Raw genomic sequence first — 21,203 nt, forward strand, 5'->3', positions numbered from 1 at the left:
GGGTGACTGGCACAGCCTGCTATCCTGCTGGCAGCAGTGGCTCTGGGCCTCCTTAGGGTAGAGGCGGGTGTGTGGGCACCCAGATAGCAGCTCCTTCACTGCCTGCAACGCCAGGCCAGGCGAGGCCGGCCGGGAACTGGGAGAGGGGGAACGGAGGCAGCGGAAAGAGTAGGGGTTGAAGGGACCATCCCCAAGTCCTCAGATCCAGGCAAGGCTTCAGACTCAACAGAACTGCTGGGGGAAGGGTGAGGGAGGGTTTCGCAAACCCCGGGAAGCCTTTCTGGCAACAATAAAGCAAACATAACTTCCTCGGAGGAGGGAAAACAAACACCTGGGGAGAGGGACAAGGATCAGATGCGGCCTCCCCATCAAAGATCTCTGACCTTGCGGTGGGGAGGGGCCCCTCCTTCCTTTTCCCAGAGACCTCCCTTTGCCGAAGGCTCCTGCCGGGCCAGCGCACAGGTTCAAACGCGTTGCTTCCCCTCCGCGCTGGCGCGTCTCCCGCCCTCGCGGCCGCGGATCACCCAGAGCCCGGGCAGAGCGCCGCCCTTGGGGAGGGGGACCACGCGCAGGCCCCCGCGCGCTGCCGCTCCCGGGCGCACTCACCGAAGCCCCGGGTCCCCTCCTCCGGGGCCTCCTGGGTGAAGATCCAGGGGGGGTTCGTGGCGTAGAGGGAGGTGGCGGGCGGGTTGGCATGTTTCTTGCCGAAGAGTTTGCTGAAAGTGCCCGGGTTCTTTTTCATGCTGCCGCCGGCCGCGCGGGCGCTGGGGGAGGACCGTCCCTCCCTCGCCTGCCCTGCTCCGGACTGGACTCCACACCGTCTCCCCGGGGGCCTCTACCAGGCCATGCCGCGCGCCGTCCTCCCGGCCCGCGCACCGGGCGACAGGTGCTGGGGGCGCCGCCGCTCTCCGAGAAATGCGAGCTACCTGGACAGGTAAGAGGCTGCCGCTGCGCCCCGGCCCCGCCCCCCGGCCGCCGCCGCCCCGCCGCCCGACTCCCCCGGCTGCATTCCTGCCGCCTCCTTCCACAACCGGCCATTGTTGGCGGGTCCCGGTGGGCCGGGGAACCTCGCCCAGCCCACGCCCAGCGCGGGGACGACCCACCCCCTCCCCGCGGCCGCCTCCCGGGCCTCCTCCTCCGCCCCCTCCCCCCGAGGGAGGGAGGGGGCGGGCCGGGTCCCCGCTTCCAAGGCGGTTCGCGACCAGGACAGTCCAGAACTTGGGAAACAACTCGTGCGTCCAGCACTGGGGCGGCTGCTGGCCTCAGCGCGCAGGCAGATGGCTCCCAGAGGCCCTGGAAGAGTGGGCGGGAATCACCCATGCCTGTAAGGAAATGCCCATAGGAAAAAAAGGGAAAAGCGATAAATAAAAGCAATAAACTAGTGTCCCAATCTGATGACTAGGGTGGAAAATATCCTCGTTGACAAGCTCCAAAGAGAATGCAGGATGGCTAAATCTTGGTGCGTTTTTTTTTTAACATCAAATTCTTTATTTTTTCTGTGAAGTTGTGAATATTAATTGAAATACAGTTGAATCACAACATTGTATTATTTTCAGGTGTACAACATAGTGATTTAATATTTTAATAGATTATATACCATTTAAAATTATCATAAAATATCGGCTATATTCCCTGTGCTGTACAGTAGGTCCTGCAGGTTATTTTATCCACAGCAGTTTGTGCCTCTTAATTCTCTACTCCTGTTTTGTCCTTCCCTCCTTCCTTCTCCACTATCCAACCCCCCCCCAACTATTAACAGTTTTGTTCTCTGTGTCTGTGGGTCTGTTTCTGTTTTCTTACATTCATTCGCTTTATTTTTTAGATTCCGCAAGTGAAAACATTTAGTGTTTGCTTTCTGTCTGACTTTATAAGCATAATACTCTCTAGGTCCTTCTATGTTGTGGCAAATGGTAAGTTTTCATTCTTTTTATGGCTGAGTGGTGGCTCAGTGGTGAAGAATTTGCCTATGATGCAGGAGACACAAGTTCAATCCCTGGGTCAGGGAAAATCCCCTAGAGAAGGAAATGGCAACTCGCTCCAGTATTCTTGCCTGGAAAAATCCCATGGACAGAGAAGTTTGATGGGTGACAGTCCATGGGGTCACACAAGAGTCAGACACAACTAAGCAACTAAACAACAACAAAAGTATTCCATTGTGTGTATAATGTATATATACTTCTATGTATACTTATAAATAAAGTATCTTCTTTATCCATTTATCAGTTGCTAGACTAGGCTGTCTCTGTGTCTTGCCTATTGTAAGTAATGCTTTTGTGAACACTGGGGTATGTATATCTTTGAAACTGTTTTTTTCATTTTTTTCAGATATGTACCTAAGAGTGATATTGCTGCATCACATAGTAGTTCTATTTTTATTTTTTTGAGAACCTCCATACTGTTTTCCATAGTGGCTTCACCAGTTTACATTCCCACCAACAGTGTCCAAGGGTTCCCTTTCATTCTTTGCTGCTGCTGCTGCTGCTAAGTCGCTTCAGTTGTGTCCGACTCTGTGCGACCCCACAGATGGCAGCCGTCCAGGCTCCCCCGTCCCTGGGATTCTCCAGGCAAGAACACTGAAGTGGGTTGCCATTTCCTTCTCCAATGCATGAAAATGAAAAGTGAAAGTGAAGTCGCTTCGTTGTGTCCGACTCTTCGCGACCCTATGGACTGCCGCCCACCAGGCTCCTCCGTCCATGGGATTTTCCAGGCAAGGGTACTGGAGTGGGGTGCCATCGCCTACTCCTTCACCCTCTAAGTGAATGTAATTTTTAAAAACTTCTGGTGGGTCAAGCCCACGGAGGTTCAGTTCATTCTCCAGGGAGTTGAGCTGTGCATCTTTAAGATGCTCCAGGTGCACCTTAAGACGCTGTTCTAGCTCGGCCAGGGGGTGGCCTTCCACCAGGGGAGGTCCCATCAGATGAGGACCTGAGACACTGTGTGGAAGATTCAGAGAGTTAGGCCATGGGGATGGGGTGGGGAGGTTAGATTTGAATGCTTTCAGGGGACCATGTGGAAGGCTAGTGTGTGTGTGTGGGCGTGGTGGTATTCGAGTCACAGAGTCGAAGTGCTTCCCCTGAGCTACTCCATCAGAACCCCCAGCTGCATTTCCCCTCTTTCTCCCAGACAGTTGGAATGGCACCCCTCTTTTACCACAAACCTTTCCCCTCCAAACTTTTCATTTTGAAAACACTGAAACAGTAAAATGACCACCTGCGTGCACATACACACTTCATTTTCATTTTGCTGACGGTTCATAGGTGTGGGTATGGCACATCTCCCCACCCTGACCACTACTTCAGTATCCATTGCCTAAGATTAAGGACATTCTCCTTAATGACCACAATGCAGTTATCACACACCAGAAATTTAACATCAATCGATACACTGTGAATATCTAAAGTATACTCCCCATTAAACATTTCCCAATTATCCCCCAAGGTGTCATTTTAGTTTTTTGTTTTTTTTCCAACCTGCAATTCAATCAGGATTCACACACTGTGGGACTTCCCTGGTGGTCCACTGGCTAAGACTTCCTGCTCCCAGTGCAGGGGGGCCCAGGTTCAATTCTTGTTCAGGGAACTTAATTCCACAAGCCGCAACTAAGAGTTTGCGTGCCAGAACTAAAATGTCCTACATTCCGAAACGAAGATCCCTCATGCCGCAACTAAGACCTGGCACAGCCAGATAATTTTTTTTTTAAAGACTCACCCATTGCATTTGCTGGTCATATTTGTTTAGTCTCGTAATTTAGGGCAATCCTCTGCTTTTGTTTTTCACGACAGTGGCATTTTTGAAAAGTCCACTCCAGTGTCAAGGGACAGGATGAGAGGGGCCCTCAGTCATCGTTTTCCCACCAAGAGAGGAGGGATTGAGGAACAAATTGGGGGACAGAGCATCTTTAAAGACAGTGTTCCCCAAATGTTTTTGATTGGTGACATGTCTGTGGTCAACCTTGTCCTGCCCCACCCACTCCCAGGGCACTGCAGGAGCCAGTTCCTGTTCAGAGTATTTGTGGAGGCTTCCCAGTTGCCTGTTGCCGTGCTGAAGGTTTGAGGTAACTGGAGCTAGAAGATAGTTATAGAAGTCTTATTTCTACCTTGCAGGGTCTTGAGGTCTCATCAGGGAACTGGGTTTACATGATTCAAGGTGGCAGACCACGATGACTTAAGTACAGAACAGTGACTGCTGCCAGTGATCCATACACAGCAGGAATTCAGAGGAGGGTAGAATAGCATGAGGTCCAGGAAGGCTTCTTGGAAGAACTGAGGTTTGAGCTGGCCTCTGAAGGATGACAAGGATGTTGACAGAGACTGGAGGGGCATCCACACATACCCACAGGATCCGCCCCCCCACCCCCACCTCTGCATCATGGCTCCTCCCACTGGCCACTCGGGAAGGGCGCAAGGGGACTCCTGATACCGCATCCTGCCCTGGACATCATCACAACCCAGTCAAGTGCTGCAGATACTCAGGCACGAGATAGGGGCTTCCTTTTTGGAGACCTCCCGCCTTGGGTAGCTCCTAGGCTCTTACACCCTGAACTATCCCCAGGAGAGTCACCATCCAGCAATTCCATTCATACGCAACTTCCACCATATAAATAATATTCTTGTTTTTAAGTATTTATTTATTTGGCTGCAGCGGGTCTTAGTTGTGGCATGTGAATCTCGTTCCCTGACCAGGGATTGAACCTGAGCCCCCTGCATTGGGAGCTTGGAGTCTTAGCCACTGGACCACCAGGGAAGTCCCTATAAATAATCTTGAGAACATCTGTGTGCCCAGCTCTGGACTATGAAGGATCCAGAGAAATCAGAGACATGGTTCCTGAGTTCAAGTGGCTTTAGTCTATTTGGGGAGACAGTGAGAGACACGTGGAGAGGTGAAGGGCGGGGAGGTAAGTGAACAGGGGGAGACTAACAGTGGGATTAACAGAGATTCAGAGTAGGAGAAAACAGGGTGGGCTGGAGGATCTGAGGAGGGCAGGCAGGAAGGGCGAAGACCTCTGCAAGGGCTCAGGGTGGTGGAACTAGGAACTGGGAGATGGAAGAGAGGTCACAGCAAGGTCAGCCAGGGTGTGACGGGCTTAAAAAGGCAGAAACAACCCAGATTGTCCAGTTAAAGATGACTGGTTAAATAAATGATGGCATAATCACACAATGGAATAATCATGCAACTCTAAAAATGAGTGAGTCAGCCAACTGTGTCCAGTTTTCTACCAGATAAACTGATAAACTGTTGACAAAACCGTGTGTGTGTGTGTGTGTGTGTGTGTGTGTGTGTTACCATTTGGGGCAGGATAGGTAGCTCAGACGATAAAGCGTCTGTCTGCAGGGCAGGAGACCCGGGTTCCATCCCTGGGTTGGGAAGATCCCCTGAAGAAGGAAATGGCAACCCACTCCAGTACTCTTGCCAGGAAAATCCCATGGACGGCAGAGCCTGGTAGGCTACCATCCATGGAGTCACAAAGAGTCGGACACAACTGAGCGGACTTCACTTTCACTATGTATAATCTTATTTGCTTGTATTGGCACAGAGACACTAAGGAAAGATAACCTAAGAAACTAGTAAAAGTGGTTACTAGGGGGACGTGGTGGGAACAGGGCAAAGAGAGTGGGAGGGAGAATTCTCACTGAATGCTGTTTTACACTTTCTAATTTTCAAACCGTGGGAAATATATTTGCTGTTAAAAAATAAAAAATAACTCGGCAGGAGAGTTTAGTTTAGAAGCACCATGGGGCTTCCCTGGTAGCTCAGTGATAAAGAATCTGCCTGCAAATCGGGAGACTCAGGTTTGATCCCTGGGTTGGAAAGATCCCCTGGAGAAGGAAATGGCAACCCACTCCAGTATTCTTGCCTGGGAAATCCCACGGACAGAGGGGCCAGGCAGGCTACAGTCCATGGGGTCACAAAAGAGTCAGACATGACTTAGTAACTGAACAACAACAAATGGACCCACCACAAACCAGCCTCTGCATCACCTGGGATTTTACTAGAAATATAGGATCTCTGGCTCCACTCCAGATGTTGAGCAACCTCTCGAGATGTCCACTTGCTCATCTGTAAAATTAGATGTTAATTTAAAATCATTATGCGATTCAGTGAGCTGTTGCATTAAGGTACCCAGCAGAAGATCTGCAGTATATTTTTTTGAGAGTGTAATTTAAGCAGTTTTTTAAAAAAAATTCTATTGCAGTATAGTTGATTTAAAATGTTGTTAGTTTCTGCTGTACTGCAAAATGAGTAAGTTATATAACAAGACTCCCAGGTAAGTCAGGAGCATGTTATAGTTTGAGAAGTTCAGGCTTAGAGTTGGTGGTTACCAGGTGATGGAGCAGGCAAGGGTAACTGGTGGTAACAGCTGTTTGTAAGGATCTTTAGCAGCTGGATGGAAGACCAGGAGAAGGAGAAAGAGTAGGCTGAGGGACTATGGGAGGCTGTGTAATTGATCAGTTATTTGCTTAATCATTAGGTTAATTGACATAAGCAGGAGGGGATTTGGACACGTGTGCTGGGGATAGAAAATGAAAAAGTTGTTAGTTTGTGGGACACTTCTTAGGAAGAAGGGAAGGGCATGGTAAACAGCTTGCATATAGGGAGATAAAAACAACTCTGAGCTCGCTTCCTCATCTGTAACATGGGAGTAATAACAGATGTGAAGTGCCAGCACAGGGCCTGGCACCCAGGGGCCGCTCCTCAAGTGTTCGCTCATTTCTTTCCCTCTGGTCCCTTTGCCTTAGGGGTTAGCCTTGGTTGGGGGTGGAGGAAAGGGGGGAACCAGGGTGACGCATGAACACCCAGAAGGGCTTGAGGCTGTAGAGTAGACAGCAGGGCTCTCCCTGCCCCCTACCCCCACATTTTACCCAGATTCCTTTTCCATGTTGGTGCGTGGAGAGGTGGGGGCCCGTTTCTGACAACTTTAGAGGCTGGGTTCCCTGGGGCAGGCTCGGGGCTTGATTCTCTGTCCAGCTCAGCCCCCTGTTGTAGCCCCACTCCATCTAATGATGACATCTCACACCTGGTCCCCCAGGAAAAGAAACAGCCAAATAACAGGCTCCCCTCCAAACAGCCAAAAGCCCAATCCTGTAATTAAATCTTGGCTTGGCAGTTACTTAGTCACCTCCAAGAGCCGACTTTCCTGGCCAGTTCTGGAATGTGGGGTGGGATGGGGGCCCGGTAGGTGCAGTCTCCCCAGAGACCCAGCCGGGCCTTTGTCAAAGTGGTGGTCTCCCCTCCAACAAAGCCAAATGCTCCTGGCTGGGGGAGTGCACTCTGAGTGCGGGAAGGGCAGGCTGAGAGACACCAAGAGTCACCTCATCCCCACCCCAGGTCTCTGTGGTGAGCTCTGCAAGGGCAAAAGTCAAACCTCCCATCATGCCAATTCCCATATCCACTGAGCTGTGGATCACCTCGTCCCACCGCTGCTCCAGGTTGGAGATGCCTTCTACCAGACCAGCTCCTGACACTGTTCCCTTCAGCCTGCAGGGTGGAGTGGGCTTCAGTCTCCACCCATCCCCTCTCCCAACCCCAGTCTTCCTCTGGGCTGGGCAGGTGCCAGGAAATGTGGTCAGGCTAAGAGGAAGCCTGGCTAACGTGGACTCCTAAATCCTGAGAAGGTGGTCAAGGTCAGTACCTGGTGCCTGAGAGTATGAAGATCCAAGATCCAGCCCTGAGTGGGAAGTGGTGTGTTTGAGGGTGCTGGGAAGGGACGCATTTCCCTTGGTAACTGTGGGCTCTGTGGGTGGGACCATGGCAGGATGGGAAAGATCCTTGCTGGGGAATAGGTTTGAATCCTGACTCTGTTGTTTAGAAAGGGTGTGACCTTGGCTGAGATACCACCTCTCTGAGCCTCAGTTTGTTCATCTGTAAAACAGGGGCTATTAATGTAGGTGGTTATGAGATTCAATGAGATAGAGAGTTAAAATACCCAGCAGAGTCTGACTCATGGTGGGTACTTAGTACCTGCATGCTCTCACCCCAGTTCCCTGCCTTGACTTTGGGCATGGACATGCTGAACAGAACAGACAGAACAGAGGCCTTGAGAGGCTGTACGAGAGCAGTACCCATTCAACAAAGAACCTCAAGAAGGAAAATTCCATGGGGGCCTAGGAGACAGGGCGGGGTAGGTGTTTACAAGGTTAGGTTCAAAAGCCAGGCAAAAATATTCCATTGTAAAACACATCCTACCATCTGAAATCATGTGTGTATATTTAAAAAAGGGAGATTATTTAGTACAAAAACAAAAACCCAAATCTCATGTAGATTGTGACTATAGGTAGATAAGGTGTATTTGTGAATGAACAGCCAGGGGTTCGCAGGGACCAAGACTGTGGAGCTGACTGGGAGTGTGGGGGTAGTTGGGGCAGCGAGCAGGTGGGGAGTGCTAGGATGACAGGTGGGGCTTTTACTTTTCAGTAATGTCCTTTGTTGGTAGATCATTTGTCTTAACTTAAAATTCTACAAATAATAAAGAACACTATTTATTTTTTAATATTGGCCACGCGGGTTCTTTGTTACGGTGAGAGAGCTTTCTCTAGTTGTGGCTCACAGGTGCCCTAGTTGGGGTACACGAGCTTAGTTAGATGCCCCACGGCATGTGGGATCTTAGTTTTCCAACCAGGGATCGAATCTGCATTGGAAGGCAGATTTTTTTAAACCACTGAACCACCAGAGAAGTCCCAAAGAACATAGTTTAGCATGGAATGTATTTTTCCTTTTTTTAAAAAAAGAACACTGGATGGGGGCCAGCATGGAGATGTGGATCTCAGTGCCACTAACCTCCTGTTATGACCAACCTAGACAGCATATTGAAAAGCAGAGACATTGCTTTGCCAACAAAGGTCCATCTAGTCAAGGCTATGGTTTTTCCAGTAGTCATGTATGGATGTGAGAGTTGGACTGTAAAGAAAGCTGAGCGCCAAAGAATGGATGCTTTTGAACTGTGGTGTTGGAGAAGACTCTTGAGAGTCCCTTGGACTGCAAGAAGATCCAGCCAGTCCATCCTAAAGGAGATCAGTCCTGGGTGTTCACTGGAAGGACTGATGCTGAATCTGAAACTCCAATACTTTGGCCACCTGATGCAAAGAGTTGACTCATTGGAAAAGACCCTAATGCTGGCAGGGATTGGGGGCAAGAGGAGAAGGAGACGACAGAGGATGAGATGGCAGGATGGCATCACCGACTCGATGGACGTGAATCTGAGTAAACCCCAGGAATCGGTGATGGACAGGGAGGGCTGGCATGCTGCGATTCATGGGGTCGCAGAGTCAGACACAACTGAGTGACTGAACTGAACTGAACCTCCTGTGAGACCATCCAGGCTTCCTGAGCCTCAGTCTCTCCATCTGTAAAGTGGGATGCTCACGCTCAGTCCCCTAGTCATATACGACTCTGCGACTCCATAGACTGTAGCCCACCAGTCTCCTCTGTCCACGGGATTATCCCGACAAAAATACTGCAGTGGGTTCCATGCCCTGCTCCAGGGGGTCTTCTTGACCCAGGGATCGAAACTGCTTTTCCTGTGGCCCCTGTATTGGCAGGCGGATTCTTTACCACTGAATCACCTGGCAAGCCCTGTAAAGTCACATGGTGCGCTCCAACACTCAGGTGTAGTTTCTCATCTGATTAATGTGTTCCTTGGCTGGCAGAGTGCAGGCAGAACAGCACACGAGGATCTCTGGTGCCTGTTATGCAGGAGGCGCTCCGGGGAAAGAGAGGTGAACACTGGATGCAGGGAGTATTTCCCCAGGGCGTGGCCATCTCGTCTGCACCAGCTCTGTGCTCTGCCTCTAGCCTTCAGGAGCCGTCTCTAGCCTTCAGGATCCGTCCCCTACCCTCTAGGAATCAGCGGAGCCCTGTACACTTTTCACGTGTTCTGAAGACCAACACTTGAATGGGGACCTTGAGCCCTGGGTGTGTTTCTATGCAACCGCTTGTGGGTCCATCTTGTCTCTCCCTCTCTTCCTGAGACCTGAAAGTAATAGCAGCTGCATCTACCATTCACTGAGCATCTTTGCTGTGTGAGGCACAGGGCCAAGTGGACTAGGTGCATTAACCCAATACCATCTTAAAATTTTTTTTTTCATTTATTTTTTGGCCACACCACATGGCACGTGGGAGCTTAGTTTCCTGACCAGGGATCAAACCCGCGCCCCCAGCAGTAGGAGTGTGGAGTCCTCCTAATCACTGGACCACCAGGGAAGTCCCAACCCACTACCACCAAGCCAGCTCTACAAAGGAAGAGGACGATACATGCATCTTGTGGATGGAGGGAAAAGACTTCAAATGACATCCATTGTTGTTTAGTTGCTAAGTCATGTCCAGCTCTTTTATGACCCCATGGACTGTAGCTCGCCAGGCTCCTCTGTCCATGGAATTCTCCAGACAAGAATATTGGAATGAGTTGCCATTTCCTTTTCCAGGGGATCTTCCCTGACCCAAGGATCGAACCCGAGTCTCCTGCATTGGCAGGCAGATTCTTTACCAGTGAGTCTTCAGGGAAGCCGCAAATGACACCTACTCATACCCTGTGACCAGTCAATTCTCTGTTAGGAGCAGGCCCCAAAGAAACTTTCACTCTGGTCCATAAAGGCATGTGGATGTGATGTTATTGCCGTGCTGTTTGTGCAGATGGGGAGTAGGAGACACCTGGGAGGAAAGGCTTTGGAAGGAAGCAAGGAATGAGGCTTATGCAGCAACACGGATGGATCTTAAAAACAGAAGGTAGAGATCAAAGTAAACAACAGAATGAGATCTAGAACACACAAAACCACTTATGTAAATGAACACTACCTGCACACAAAACAATATGTATTTTGAAAACACATTTGAACAAGAAGATACTTATTAAGAACATTAGAATAGCTGCCTCTGGTGGGCGTGGGTGGAGAGTGTGGTTGGAGACTGGAGATAAAGAGGGAAAATTAATATAACAAGAGAGGAGGACTTCATAGACCAGTGGTGATAAGGCACCTGATGTGAGCTGTAAGAATAGCTCAGTTGTTTGTACTTGAAGTCCAACAAAGGAAACTCAAATAAGGATCAGAGAGGTTAAGTAATTTGTGCAAATCACACAGCAGACAAGGAGGAGTGGAAAGAGGATGTTCGAATAAGTAGGCTTCTTAAAGCAAGACGGTAGCAGGACCCTGAAAGCCACGTGTCTGCACTGTAACAGCAAAGAGGGCAGGAGGGACAGAGGGACAGAGGACAGGTGTATGTGTGGCAAGGGGTGGGGATCTTCTTGGGCTCCACAAGTCAGCCTGGCATGTCACCAGCTCTCCCCATCATTCCCAGACACCCACTGAGTGCCGTGGGGTACAGATCACCCTCCTTACCTTCCAGGAATTATGATGAGGAATAAAATGAGCTCATGCTGGGGGTGTGGCAGAGAAGTCAGAAAGAGTGGGCTTCCAGGAGGCAGGACTGACTCAGTGCTGTCTGGGGCTTAGAAACGATAATAACAATATAACTCAGCACTGACCATGCAGCAGGCCCTCCTCCCCACCGTCTCCCAAGCAAGATACCATCTGCCCAGAGCCTTGGAGATCCCAGATCAGAGGCTCCGCCAGGGCTGCCCTTCCTCCCTGCTCCTCCCTGCCTGCCTCCCCTCTTGGTCCCTCCCATCCTCTCCAGAAATTAGGGGTCATTACCATTAGGGTGTGAGATCTGAGCACAGCGTACAAGTCATTAACACCCCAACTCCCACTCCGCCTGGGGGCGTCTAAGTCTACACCATACTCAACAGGCAGTGCTGACAGTGCCAGGAAGGAAACTGGGCTGGGCCCAGCCCTGGCCAGTGGGCCGAGGGCAGGAAGTCACCAGCTGTTCTGCCTCCCTCATGCTGGGCCCCCTCCTTTCCTCCTCACTGACCCAGGGAGAAGCTCAGGGCAGTCCGACATGGGGCATTTCTGACACGTTCCTGGAAGTCTGATGTTGCGGAGGTGGGACCCGAAGGAGGTGTGTCAGGGAAGACATCTGGTTTTGAAGATGGCAAGAGGGCAGCCCATTCAGCCACCTACCCCTCAATACAGTTACCCACCCACACATAATAATAGCCAGTTTTATTTATTTATTTAATTTTTGGTCACATCGTGTGTAATGTGGATCTTAGATCCCCAACCAGGGATCGAACTCATGCCCTCTGCGTTGGAAGCACAGAGTTTTAACCACTGGACCAGGAAGTCCAATAATAGCTAGTATTTATTGAGTGCTTCCTCTGTGCCAGGCACTGTCCTAAGTGCTTTGCCCTACTCTGTTATTAGTAGTTAGGGACCTTTAGTCCAACCATTTTACAGATGAGTAAACAGAAGTACAGAGAGGTCAGTTATTTATACTTGCCCAAGGTTACACAACTAGTAAAATGGTAGAGCCAGGATTCACGCTCATGAAGTCTGGCTTTGAGCCTGCAGTCTCATCCACTGTACAACAACCCACCATCTATCCACATGGACCATCTTCCCATCCACTCACCCGTGGCCACCCCACTTAACCACCTGTCTACTCACTCATCCATCCATCCCTTCATCTCCTAACCCCTTGTTTGAAGTGGTTTAGGAAAGGGAACAGCAAATGCAAAGACTTAGAAGGGAGAGAGCAGGGCATGTTAAGAAAGTAGCTGCTGCACAGAGTGAGGGAAAAGATAGCAAGCGATGAGACTAAGAAGGTGACCAGGGCTCCAATCAGGAGGGTCTGCTCATCCGTCGTTTATCCGCCTACTCGCATCCATCCACCTCCCACTCTGCTCTCCTACTCCTCTGTCCATCCACCCATCCATCCATCCACCCACCCACCCATCCATCCATCCATCTATCCATCCATCCACCCACCCACCCACCCATCCACCCATCCACCCATCCATCCATTCATCCATCCATCCATCCATCCATGCATCCACCCACCTACCCACCCACCCATCCACCCATCCATCCACCCACCCACCCATCCACCCATCCACCCATCCATCCATCATCCTTCATTCCTATTCTTGAGAAGGCAGATAGAGAGGAAGAAAGAGAATAGAGAGTTAGCTGGTCTTCCATGCCAGTGATTTCTTGTGACCTTTTGCGGGGCTGGGGGAACATTAGGACTCCCCAAGTTACCTGAATAAACAGAACGATGTCCTCCACTCTCCACTCACCCCACTACCCATAGCTCACCAGTCCTGGGCACCATGGGAAGAAGGAATTGCAGAGTGTAGGTATTAAGGTTGGAAGAACCATCCAGACCTTGAAAATTCTGCCCCCAGCCCTGCCCCTGTATCTCCTTAGGAAGACAGAAGGAATTATGTTGTCAAAGAGGTGTCACAATGCCCCCAGCCCCATACAAGTTCTCCTGACTTGGTGTCCCAGTACCCTCCCAAGAGTCCCTGAATACCTCTGGAGCCCTTGGCCGCCAGAAGTTCCATCTCACCACCAAGGAAGGCACTGGTCAAGGATGTTCCAGGTGGGATGACATCATGGTGTAGGAACAGAGCAGCCCAAAGTGGCAAGAAGTTTGATTGGCAGGAAGGAGTGTGAAGGCCCCAGGCCAGCCCACCTGTGCAGCTGGGGGCTGAGGGACTCTTACCAAAGGTTTAGGTGCCAGTGACACTGCCCAACTCCTGTTCCCCAGCTGTGGAGCCGTCCTTGTCTCCCCGGGTTGGGGAGGGCAGGTGACCACCACTCAGCTCCTTTGCTCTCTGCCCTTTCACTTCCCTGAGAGGCTTCCTGGACCGTTAGTTTGCATGGCCCTACCTCCTAGGCACACTTGTGATAAGTAATAATGCTGGTCAACAGTTACTGAGGGCTAAAGACATCCAGGTGCCTTAAGGAGAGTATCTCATTAACTCATAGTAACCCTATGAGATAGAGTCTCTGTTGTCCTTCGTAGATGGAAAAACAGGCCGAGTGTATGATAAATTACCGGAGAGGCTCCCCTGGTGGTCCGGGGGTTAGGACTCTGAGCTTCCACTGCCGGGCGCACGAGTTCGATCCCTGGCTGGAGGACTAAGATTCTGCACACTGCGTGGTGTGGCCAAAAATAAATAAATTACCGGAAGAGCAGGTACCCAGTGGGTGGTAAAGGCTTCCTGAGGAAGCCGAGGCCCCCCCCCACCTGGCTTCTTCACTGACTCCCTTCAGAGTCCCTGTCCCCTCACTGAAGGCAAATAAGTGCTCATAAAGCTTCGAGCATGTGTGACATCTCTGTGTAACTTCTGGACGGGGCTGATGATAATTACCACTTTCTTTTACAGCTCCCACAACTCATGGTGCCCCCTCCACAAGCTGTGCAGTAGATAGCCTTATTAGCCCCATTTTGCAGATGAGGCAAGTCAAGCTCAAAGAGGTTCAGTGACTTGCCCAAGGATGCCCGATCTGTAAGGGCAGAGTCAGGTCCTGAGCTTAGACCTTCAAACTCCAAAGCCCGGGCATATTTCCAGCATCAGGTGCCCTGGGAGGCTTCACCAGCTGCCTCACGGAGTGCTATTTGCATTTTGACAGGGCACAAGGCCTTCCACGAAAAAGGGAGGTGCAAATGGTGGCATGTCAGGCACAGACTAGGCCAGCAGATGGGCCGGGGGCCGGAAGAGGGGCCTGAAGTATTGAACTTCATCTCACATATGAAGTCTTCTTGCCTTACTCAGAAAGTGCCGCCCTGAAGTCTCCCTCTTCCCCGTTCTCGGTCCGGGTATCAGGGACAGATGTACACATGATATATCTAAAAAGCCTGGGTGGGTCTGCCTGCGGGTGTGGGGGTCATGGAAGGAGGGGGTCAGATTCCTTCTTTTGGCTCTTAACTCAAAACCCAAGTGAAAACAGGGGAGTGCGATTCAGCAGGGAGCGAAAGGGCTGGTGGGACCCTCTCCTTGCCCTGTAAACTTCATTGCCCCCTGCGGAACGGGAGGACGAGGAGGCTTAAGGCAGCAGAAACCAGATAGGGGAGATGGGGGCCTTCCTTCCACCTCTAAACTCTTTTTCTCCGCCTCAGCATTGTGAGCTGATGGTTCTTCGCTGTGGGAGGGGCGGGGGAGGCCAGTGTCCTGTGGGATGTTTGGCAGCACCCCTGGCCTCTGGACACCAGTAGCACCCCCCAGTTCTGACCACCGAAAACGTCTCCCCGCATTGCCACATGTCCCCCCGGGGTGGGGTGGGGGCGGAAATGCCCCCAGGGGTGAACCACTTCTCTGAGTGCACACACACTGTGCATTTGACCGGGAGGACCTGAGAGGGGAGGAGACGGTTAAATGAAACCAGATGTTAACCTGGGAAGTACGCAGTCGGGCCCCACCCTCCCTCCAGAGCGGGCCGTGCTGGGCTGAGCATGGGATGGGGTGTTCTCAGCACGCGGAGCTTAGTCACCTGGAACCTGGCTGGGCCCCCGGGAGGGGTGGGACGAGGCTGGGGCTGTCCGGCTTCCTCCTCCTCTTCCCATCCGCCGCCTCCTTTCTCTCTTCCTCCTCCCTCGCTCCCCAGTTCCTGTGCGAGCCTCATCCCTGGATGTGCTGGGGGTCCTGGGTCGCCCAAGCAGGGTCTCAAGTATAGCAGCAGCAGCAGCGGGGGCATAGCTGACGGGAGACTCGGGGTCTGGGCTGGGGCAGAGTAGGAGAGGAGGATTCAAACCCTGGTTCCTGCACTAACTGGTCACTGGTTGTGCAACTTCTTCAAGATTCTTACACGCCTCTCACTAACCATGTGTGCTTAGAGTCCTCTGAGCCTCAGTTTCTGCATTAGAAAGATAGGAGGCTCCTCCGTCCATGGGGATTCTCCAGACAAGAATACTGGAGTGGGTTGCCATGCCCTCCTCCGGGGGATCTTTCCAATCCAGGGATTGAACCCACGTCTCCTGCATTGCAGGTGGATTCTTTATCGTCTGAGCCACCAGGAAAGCCAGAAAGATGGGAATAACATCTCACAATGGCTCTTTGGGGCTTTCGCAGAGGTCAGTGCTTAGTCACTGGCAGTTGGTAGATTCTCGATCCTATTAGTAAAGAGTGTTGCAAGCCCTTCCCCTTGCAGGAAGAACCCCCCAAAACAATTCTGAAAGCACCTGCCTCTGTCACCTCTCACACCAGCTCTGGAGCCTGAGGGGCAAGGCCCAGGTGGCCAAGAGCTGCTGGGGAGCAGGGACAGGTCGGGGCAGGGTCTCTGCAGTTCCCTGTCTCCACAGGCACAGGCTGAGCCTCCCTGCCGTGTCAGGAGGACCAGAAGCCCACATCCTCGGATTCGTGCTTAACGTGAAAAGCCCGAGCCGCTTGTGTGCCCCAGGAAAGGAGAATTCTATACCTCCAGGCTCTCAGCCTCAACACTGAGGAAAGAGAAATTGTCATGGACTCTGTAGCACTGATTCTCACCGCCCTTGGAAGGAGCTGGCAATACCGAGAGATGTTCTCGGCTGTCACAATTGGCAGGGGGTGCTACTGGCAGCTAGTGGGCAGAGGCCAGGGCTGATGCTAAGCATCCTTTGACGCGATGCACAGGGCAGCCCCACAGCAGATGTATCCAGCCCAAAGTGCCAACGGGGCCGAGACTGAGAAGCACTGCTCCCCAGGGCTTCATATTTGTGTTCATATGTGTAGTGTCTCTGCCACTTGTACACCCAGAGCCTGGTGCATAAGAGGGGCACAAATGGATAGAACAACTGACGTCACATCCTCAGCTGCGCTGAGAGATAATTCATAGAATAAACCTCACACTCCTGGGGTGTCATCCTATCTCTGCCAGGTCCAAGGACCCAGAACCAAAACCCAGCATTCAAAACCCCACAGTGTCCCTGCCACACCGGGGACATCAGGCCACCCTCTCTCACCAGCGAGCCTGGGGACTGGCGAGGGGTCGCCCTAGCTGCTCACCTGCCTCCCAGCACATCTAGCAAGGGGCCAGCAAGATGCTGAAATGAGGACAGAAATGAATTGGCAGGCCCCAATCCCCACAGTGCTGTGGACACGGCATGTATTGTGGGGTACAGGGGGTGGCCCCTGGAGTCAGCCAGGCCTGGGTTCCCATCGCAGCCTAACTCCTCACCAGCCACATGACCCTAAACTTGGGAATACCCTCCTGACTTCTGTTTTCTCAATTTTAAATGAGGCTCATAATGATGCCTTCCTTAAAGGGTAAATGTGAGGATTCTCAGAGGAAATCCACTGAAAGACTTTGGCGCTATGCTCATGGCTAGTGGTGAAAAATTATCGTGGATTATCTCTATTCATACCTCATTTCCGGTGTGAGCCCCTCTGTTTGTCATTTGTATCCCAAGACTGAGCCTGGACAGGTCTGGGAAGGCTGCTGACCACTCGTGCACCCCTCTCTCCAGGTGAATAGGATGCGGTGCTGACCTCTGAGAGCATGTACAGGCTGTTGGGACATTAGCCAGAGCCTGGAAGGACCACTATTTGGGATAAGATGAGGCAAGCACAGGAGCTAGGGCGCAAAATATTTGAAAGGAAGCACTCATTGTGCCCTTGCATGAGTCTGAATATGAGCCCCTCCTGAAAATGCATAGCCTTGCCTCATCCTAGTCCCAGCCCAGCAAAGGACTACCTCCCAGGAGGAGGGCCTGACGGCACAGAGGATGGTGAGATGGGTGCAGAGGCCACAGCATCTGAGGCTTTCTGGAGGAGGTGCCATGAGAGCTGCTGGTGTGGGAAGATAACGGGGAATTTTGAAGTGCAAGGCTGAGGTCATATATTGCTAGGTGGGAACTTATGGGAGCAGAGACTGCCTTGGAAAAAAGCCCTGGGCAAGTGTGAGTTGGGCAAATAATTTATAAATTAAACACAACAGAACGTACATTATGATTTGAGTAGTGGGGGTTTCGTCAGATGGCAGGGGTTCAACTTCCAATAGCTCTACAGGTAGGGGTTTCCTCCCAGTCCCTGGGGCCTCTGCAGACAGGAAACGGGTCTTCTTGAGAATTGCAGCCTGGGGAAGTGCAACAGACCTGCCTGACACTCAGGGATCTCAGCCTTTGGGTTGTTCCATCACAGCTATGAAGATTCCTAGTGAGAGGGCACCCAGGATCTGGGAGACAGTATAGGGGTTCAAAGGTGAGGAAGATGATTCAGTCACAGGGTGGTCAAGGAGGGTGGCAACAGAGGACCAAATAAATGTCAGTACCGTGAGATAAAGGCTGCAACAGGGACCTCCTAGGAGGGTGGATCTCCATACCCAATCACCCAAGAGTGGTTATGAGGGGCAGACATTGTTGGGTGGGAGACACAGTCTGTAACAATGAGAAGTGTTCTAAATTAGAACGGGGCTGGCTGGTTGGAAGGCCAATGACCCCTTACTAGAATCCAGTTCTGTTGAACCAATAGTTATTGAGCGTTCACTCAATGTCTTGGTCTGGAGTAAGAGAAGGAATAGGATTTTGGAGGCTATTATGTCAAGGGTAAGGGTGAGAGAGCGCTGCTCTTAAGGGGTTCAGGGCTGAATAAGAAAGAGTATCCCTGATGGGTGGGAGGGAGGGCAGGCTAGTCTCGGGGGACAGCCTGAGCTAAAGTGAGAATGCCTGGAAGGATCAGGTGTGACCAGGAAGTGACAGGCAGACTGGATGGCTGGAACTCAGGTTTTGGGGAAGCCCTGTCTTTCCAGGCTGGGGACTTGGCCTTTATTTTCTGGGCAGCAAAAGATGCTTTGAGGACAAGCCATATATTCTGGCCATTAAAATATTGGGTTGGTCCAAAAGTTCATTCAGGGTTTTCTGTAGGATGTTATGGACTTTGGGGCCAACCAATAGAGAGACTAATTCAGTGTGAAGCGCAAGCTGGGAAAGCAAGAAATAAAGAAACAGGAAGAGTTGGTAGAAAGCTGGAGTCACCTTGTAGGAGAGAGGATGGAGGCCTGATGGAGGGGTGGCAGAGGCCAGGGAGAGAAGGATGTGGGGGACATTGATGGACAGACCGGATACAGAGGGAAGGGGCAGGCGTGGGGTTGGAGATGAACCCCGGGTTCCCAGCCTCTGAGCTGGTCGAGGTCTCCAAGAAGCAAACCAAGGTCTGTAGAAGCAGGTCCGGTGAGGGGACCTTGAAGGCTTTCTCCTGCCTGCAAGTGTCTAGCTCCAGGGCCAGCAGAGCTGGGCTCCAGGGGTAGCTCTGTGGGCCTCTCAGCAGTGCCCCTGCCCCCTCCCTCCTGCCCTTGGCCCTTGCAAAGTCCCCAGCTCTCCCCTTCTTTCCTTCCTCGCAGGACTCACAGAAATCCTCAGTACCCAGTCTTGGGCCGAAGACACCATCAGGCCAAAAGGTGAAGGCTCCACACCGTCCCCTGTCCTTGTCGTGGAAGCAGGACCGTGAGCAGACTCTGGCGGCAGCCTATGTGCCAGTGGTGGTGGACCCCAGAGGGCAGAACCCAGACAAGCTCAGGTTCAATTTCTACACCTCCCAGTACTCCAACTCCCTGAACCCCTTCTACACCTTGCAGAAGCCCACTTGCGGCTACCTGTACCGCCGGGACACCGACCACACCCGCAAGCGCTTCGACGTGCCTCCTGCCAACCTGGTCTTGTGGCGCTCATAGGCCTGTGCCAGTCGGAAGCCCCCCACCCTGCACCCTCACCCCCACAATGCTGGGTCCCCAAGGGGAAGGGCTGCTTCCTCCCGGAGGAGCAGAAAGTGCCTGGGCTAGGACGGCTGTGCCTTGCCCACTGTCAACAATGGCAAAGGGAGGTCTCGCTTTTCAGCAGCAATTAAAGTTTCTTCTTCCTTTCCCTGATATCTGAATGGGTGGCTATGGATGGGTAAACTGAGGCCACAGGGGTGCTGTAAGCAGGATTATGGCCAGAGGTGCCTGAAGACTTGGAAGGACCTGATTCTCATCAGCTCACCCCAAGAGTAACTACAACTCCCCTGCAGAGCCTGAGTCCCAAGCAAAGCTCATGCTGGCCACACCCCGCCTGTGGTCCCAGTTTGGCAACCTCTCCAATAAGAGCTACATCAATCGACCATGACCTGGGGTTGGAGCAGCCACTGGGGAAGGGGTGCCGGGGTCCAGCCCCGGTGGATCCAGGGAATTCGAAGGGTGGACGGCGTTGGCGTGGAAAGACTTGTTTATTTATTAATATAAGATTAGATTAAGAAACTGTAGTGCAGTAGGAAGATTAAGTGGAGAAAGAGGGCTGAATAGCTTGGTTTACGCGGAAGACCAATAAAATTCCAGACAAGGAATTTGCACCATCTACGTTGGGCCACCGGTGCCCGCTTGAATATCTAAGGGTGCCTCGCCTTAAGCTCCCTTTCTCGCGGATCTTAATAACCAGGGCAAATAAGTAGACCTGGCGAGCCTCCGCGCCCCAGATGGAAATTCAGCCTGAAATTAAAGTAAAGAGCAGAGGGAAGAAAAGGGAGAGAAAAAGAGAGAGAGAGAGAGACACGGGGGGAGCCAGATTCCCAAGAAACCAGGCCGAGACTAGTCCGAGAAACTGGTCTGAGAATCTGGTCCATCCTTTATTGTTCAGAAGGCCTTTTATACTTTTGGTAAAACATGGAGATCAATGGGTAACACAAAGTTATGCAGCGTTAGCAGTCCAGACTCTTATCAAAACCAGGCTTTTTTCTCTGCATACCTAATTGTATACACAAGTCTTAGGTAATTTACATCATCTTCCAGCCAAAAGGGCCAATTTAACATTTTACAGCCTTTTTTCTGATAAGGGTTTGTCAACCACAAGACTTATTTGTGTTGATTTTCCCAAGGTCTGGTGCCACTCTCAGAAAGCACTAAATAAAGTTACATTCTTACACAGCAAGGATACAGCAACTTATAACAATTAGAGGGAGTACAGTGATTTACAGCAAAAGAGAAGCAATTAACTCAAAAGTCTAGTGTTGCTAACATCAAAACTACTATGTATCTTTTTCTACATCCTGCTTACATTAACATCCTTCCAGGTGCCTAAAAGATAAAGAATAAGGAGGTCTGGCAGCAATCCTTGAATCAACAGTGAAAACCCTCTACTAATATAATTTTTAACTCTTTAGAAAAGGCTCTGTATCTTTAAGATGTCTCTCGCGGTTGGGGGCTGTAAGCAATTCACAAGCTGTAAGCTTTGTGCCTCTCGCGGTTGGGGGGCTGTAAGCAATTCACAAGCTGTAAGAGGTCTGGGGAACCTGTTAGGCAGACTAGAGAGCTATCAGAGGGGTTTAACTGAAACATCCCTTTCAAATGCAGAAGACTAAAACCCTGAATTGACTTTTTTCCAGAGAATATCAGAAAAGTGGAAAAGCAGAGCACAAAAGC

At 51.3% G+C, this 21,203-nt stretch overlaps 1 protein-coding gene across 1 annotated transcript; it reads left to right on the forward strand.

Moving 5' to 3' along the window:
• Window positions 1–628: 628 nt before the first annotated feature.
• CIMIP3 (ciliary microtubule inner protein 3) lies at window positions 629–19,569 on the forward strand. The gene is made up of 2 exons (XM_068961089.1): window positions 629–934; window positions 19,155–19,569. The coding sequence occupies exons 1-2, from the start codon at window positions 695–697 to the stop codon at window positions 19,482–19,484; spliced, it is 570 nt and encodes a 189-aa protein (XP_068817190.1). The 5' UTR covers window positions 629–694; the 3' UTR covers window positions 19,485–19,569.
• The last annotated feature ends 1,634 nt before the right edge of the window (window positions 19,570–21,203 follow it).

Source organism: Capricornis sumatraensis, chromosome 22 (genome assembly GCF_032405125.1).
Source record: "Capricornis sumatraensis isolate serow.1 chromosome 22, serow.2, whole genome shotgun sequence".
In the NCBI taxonomy this organism is placed as follows: Eukaryota; Metazoa; Chordata; class Mammalia; order Artiodactyla; family Bovidae; genus Capricornis; species Capricornis sumatraensis.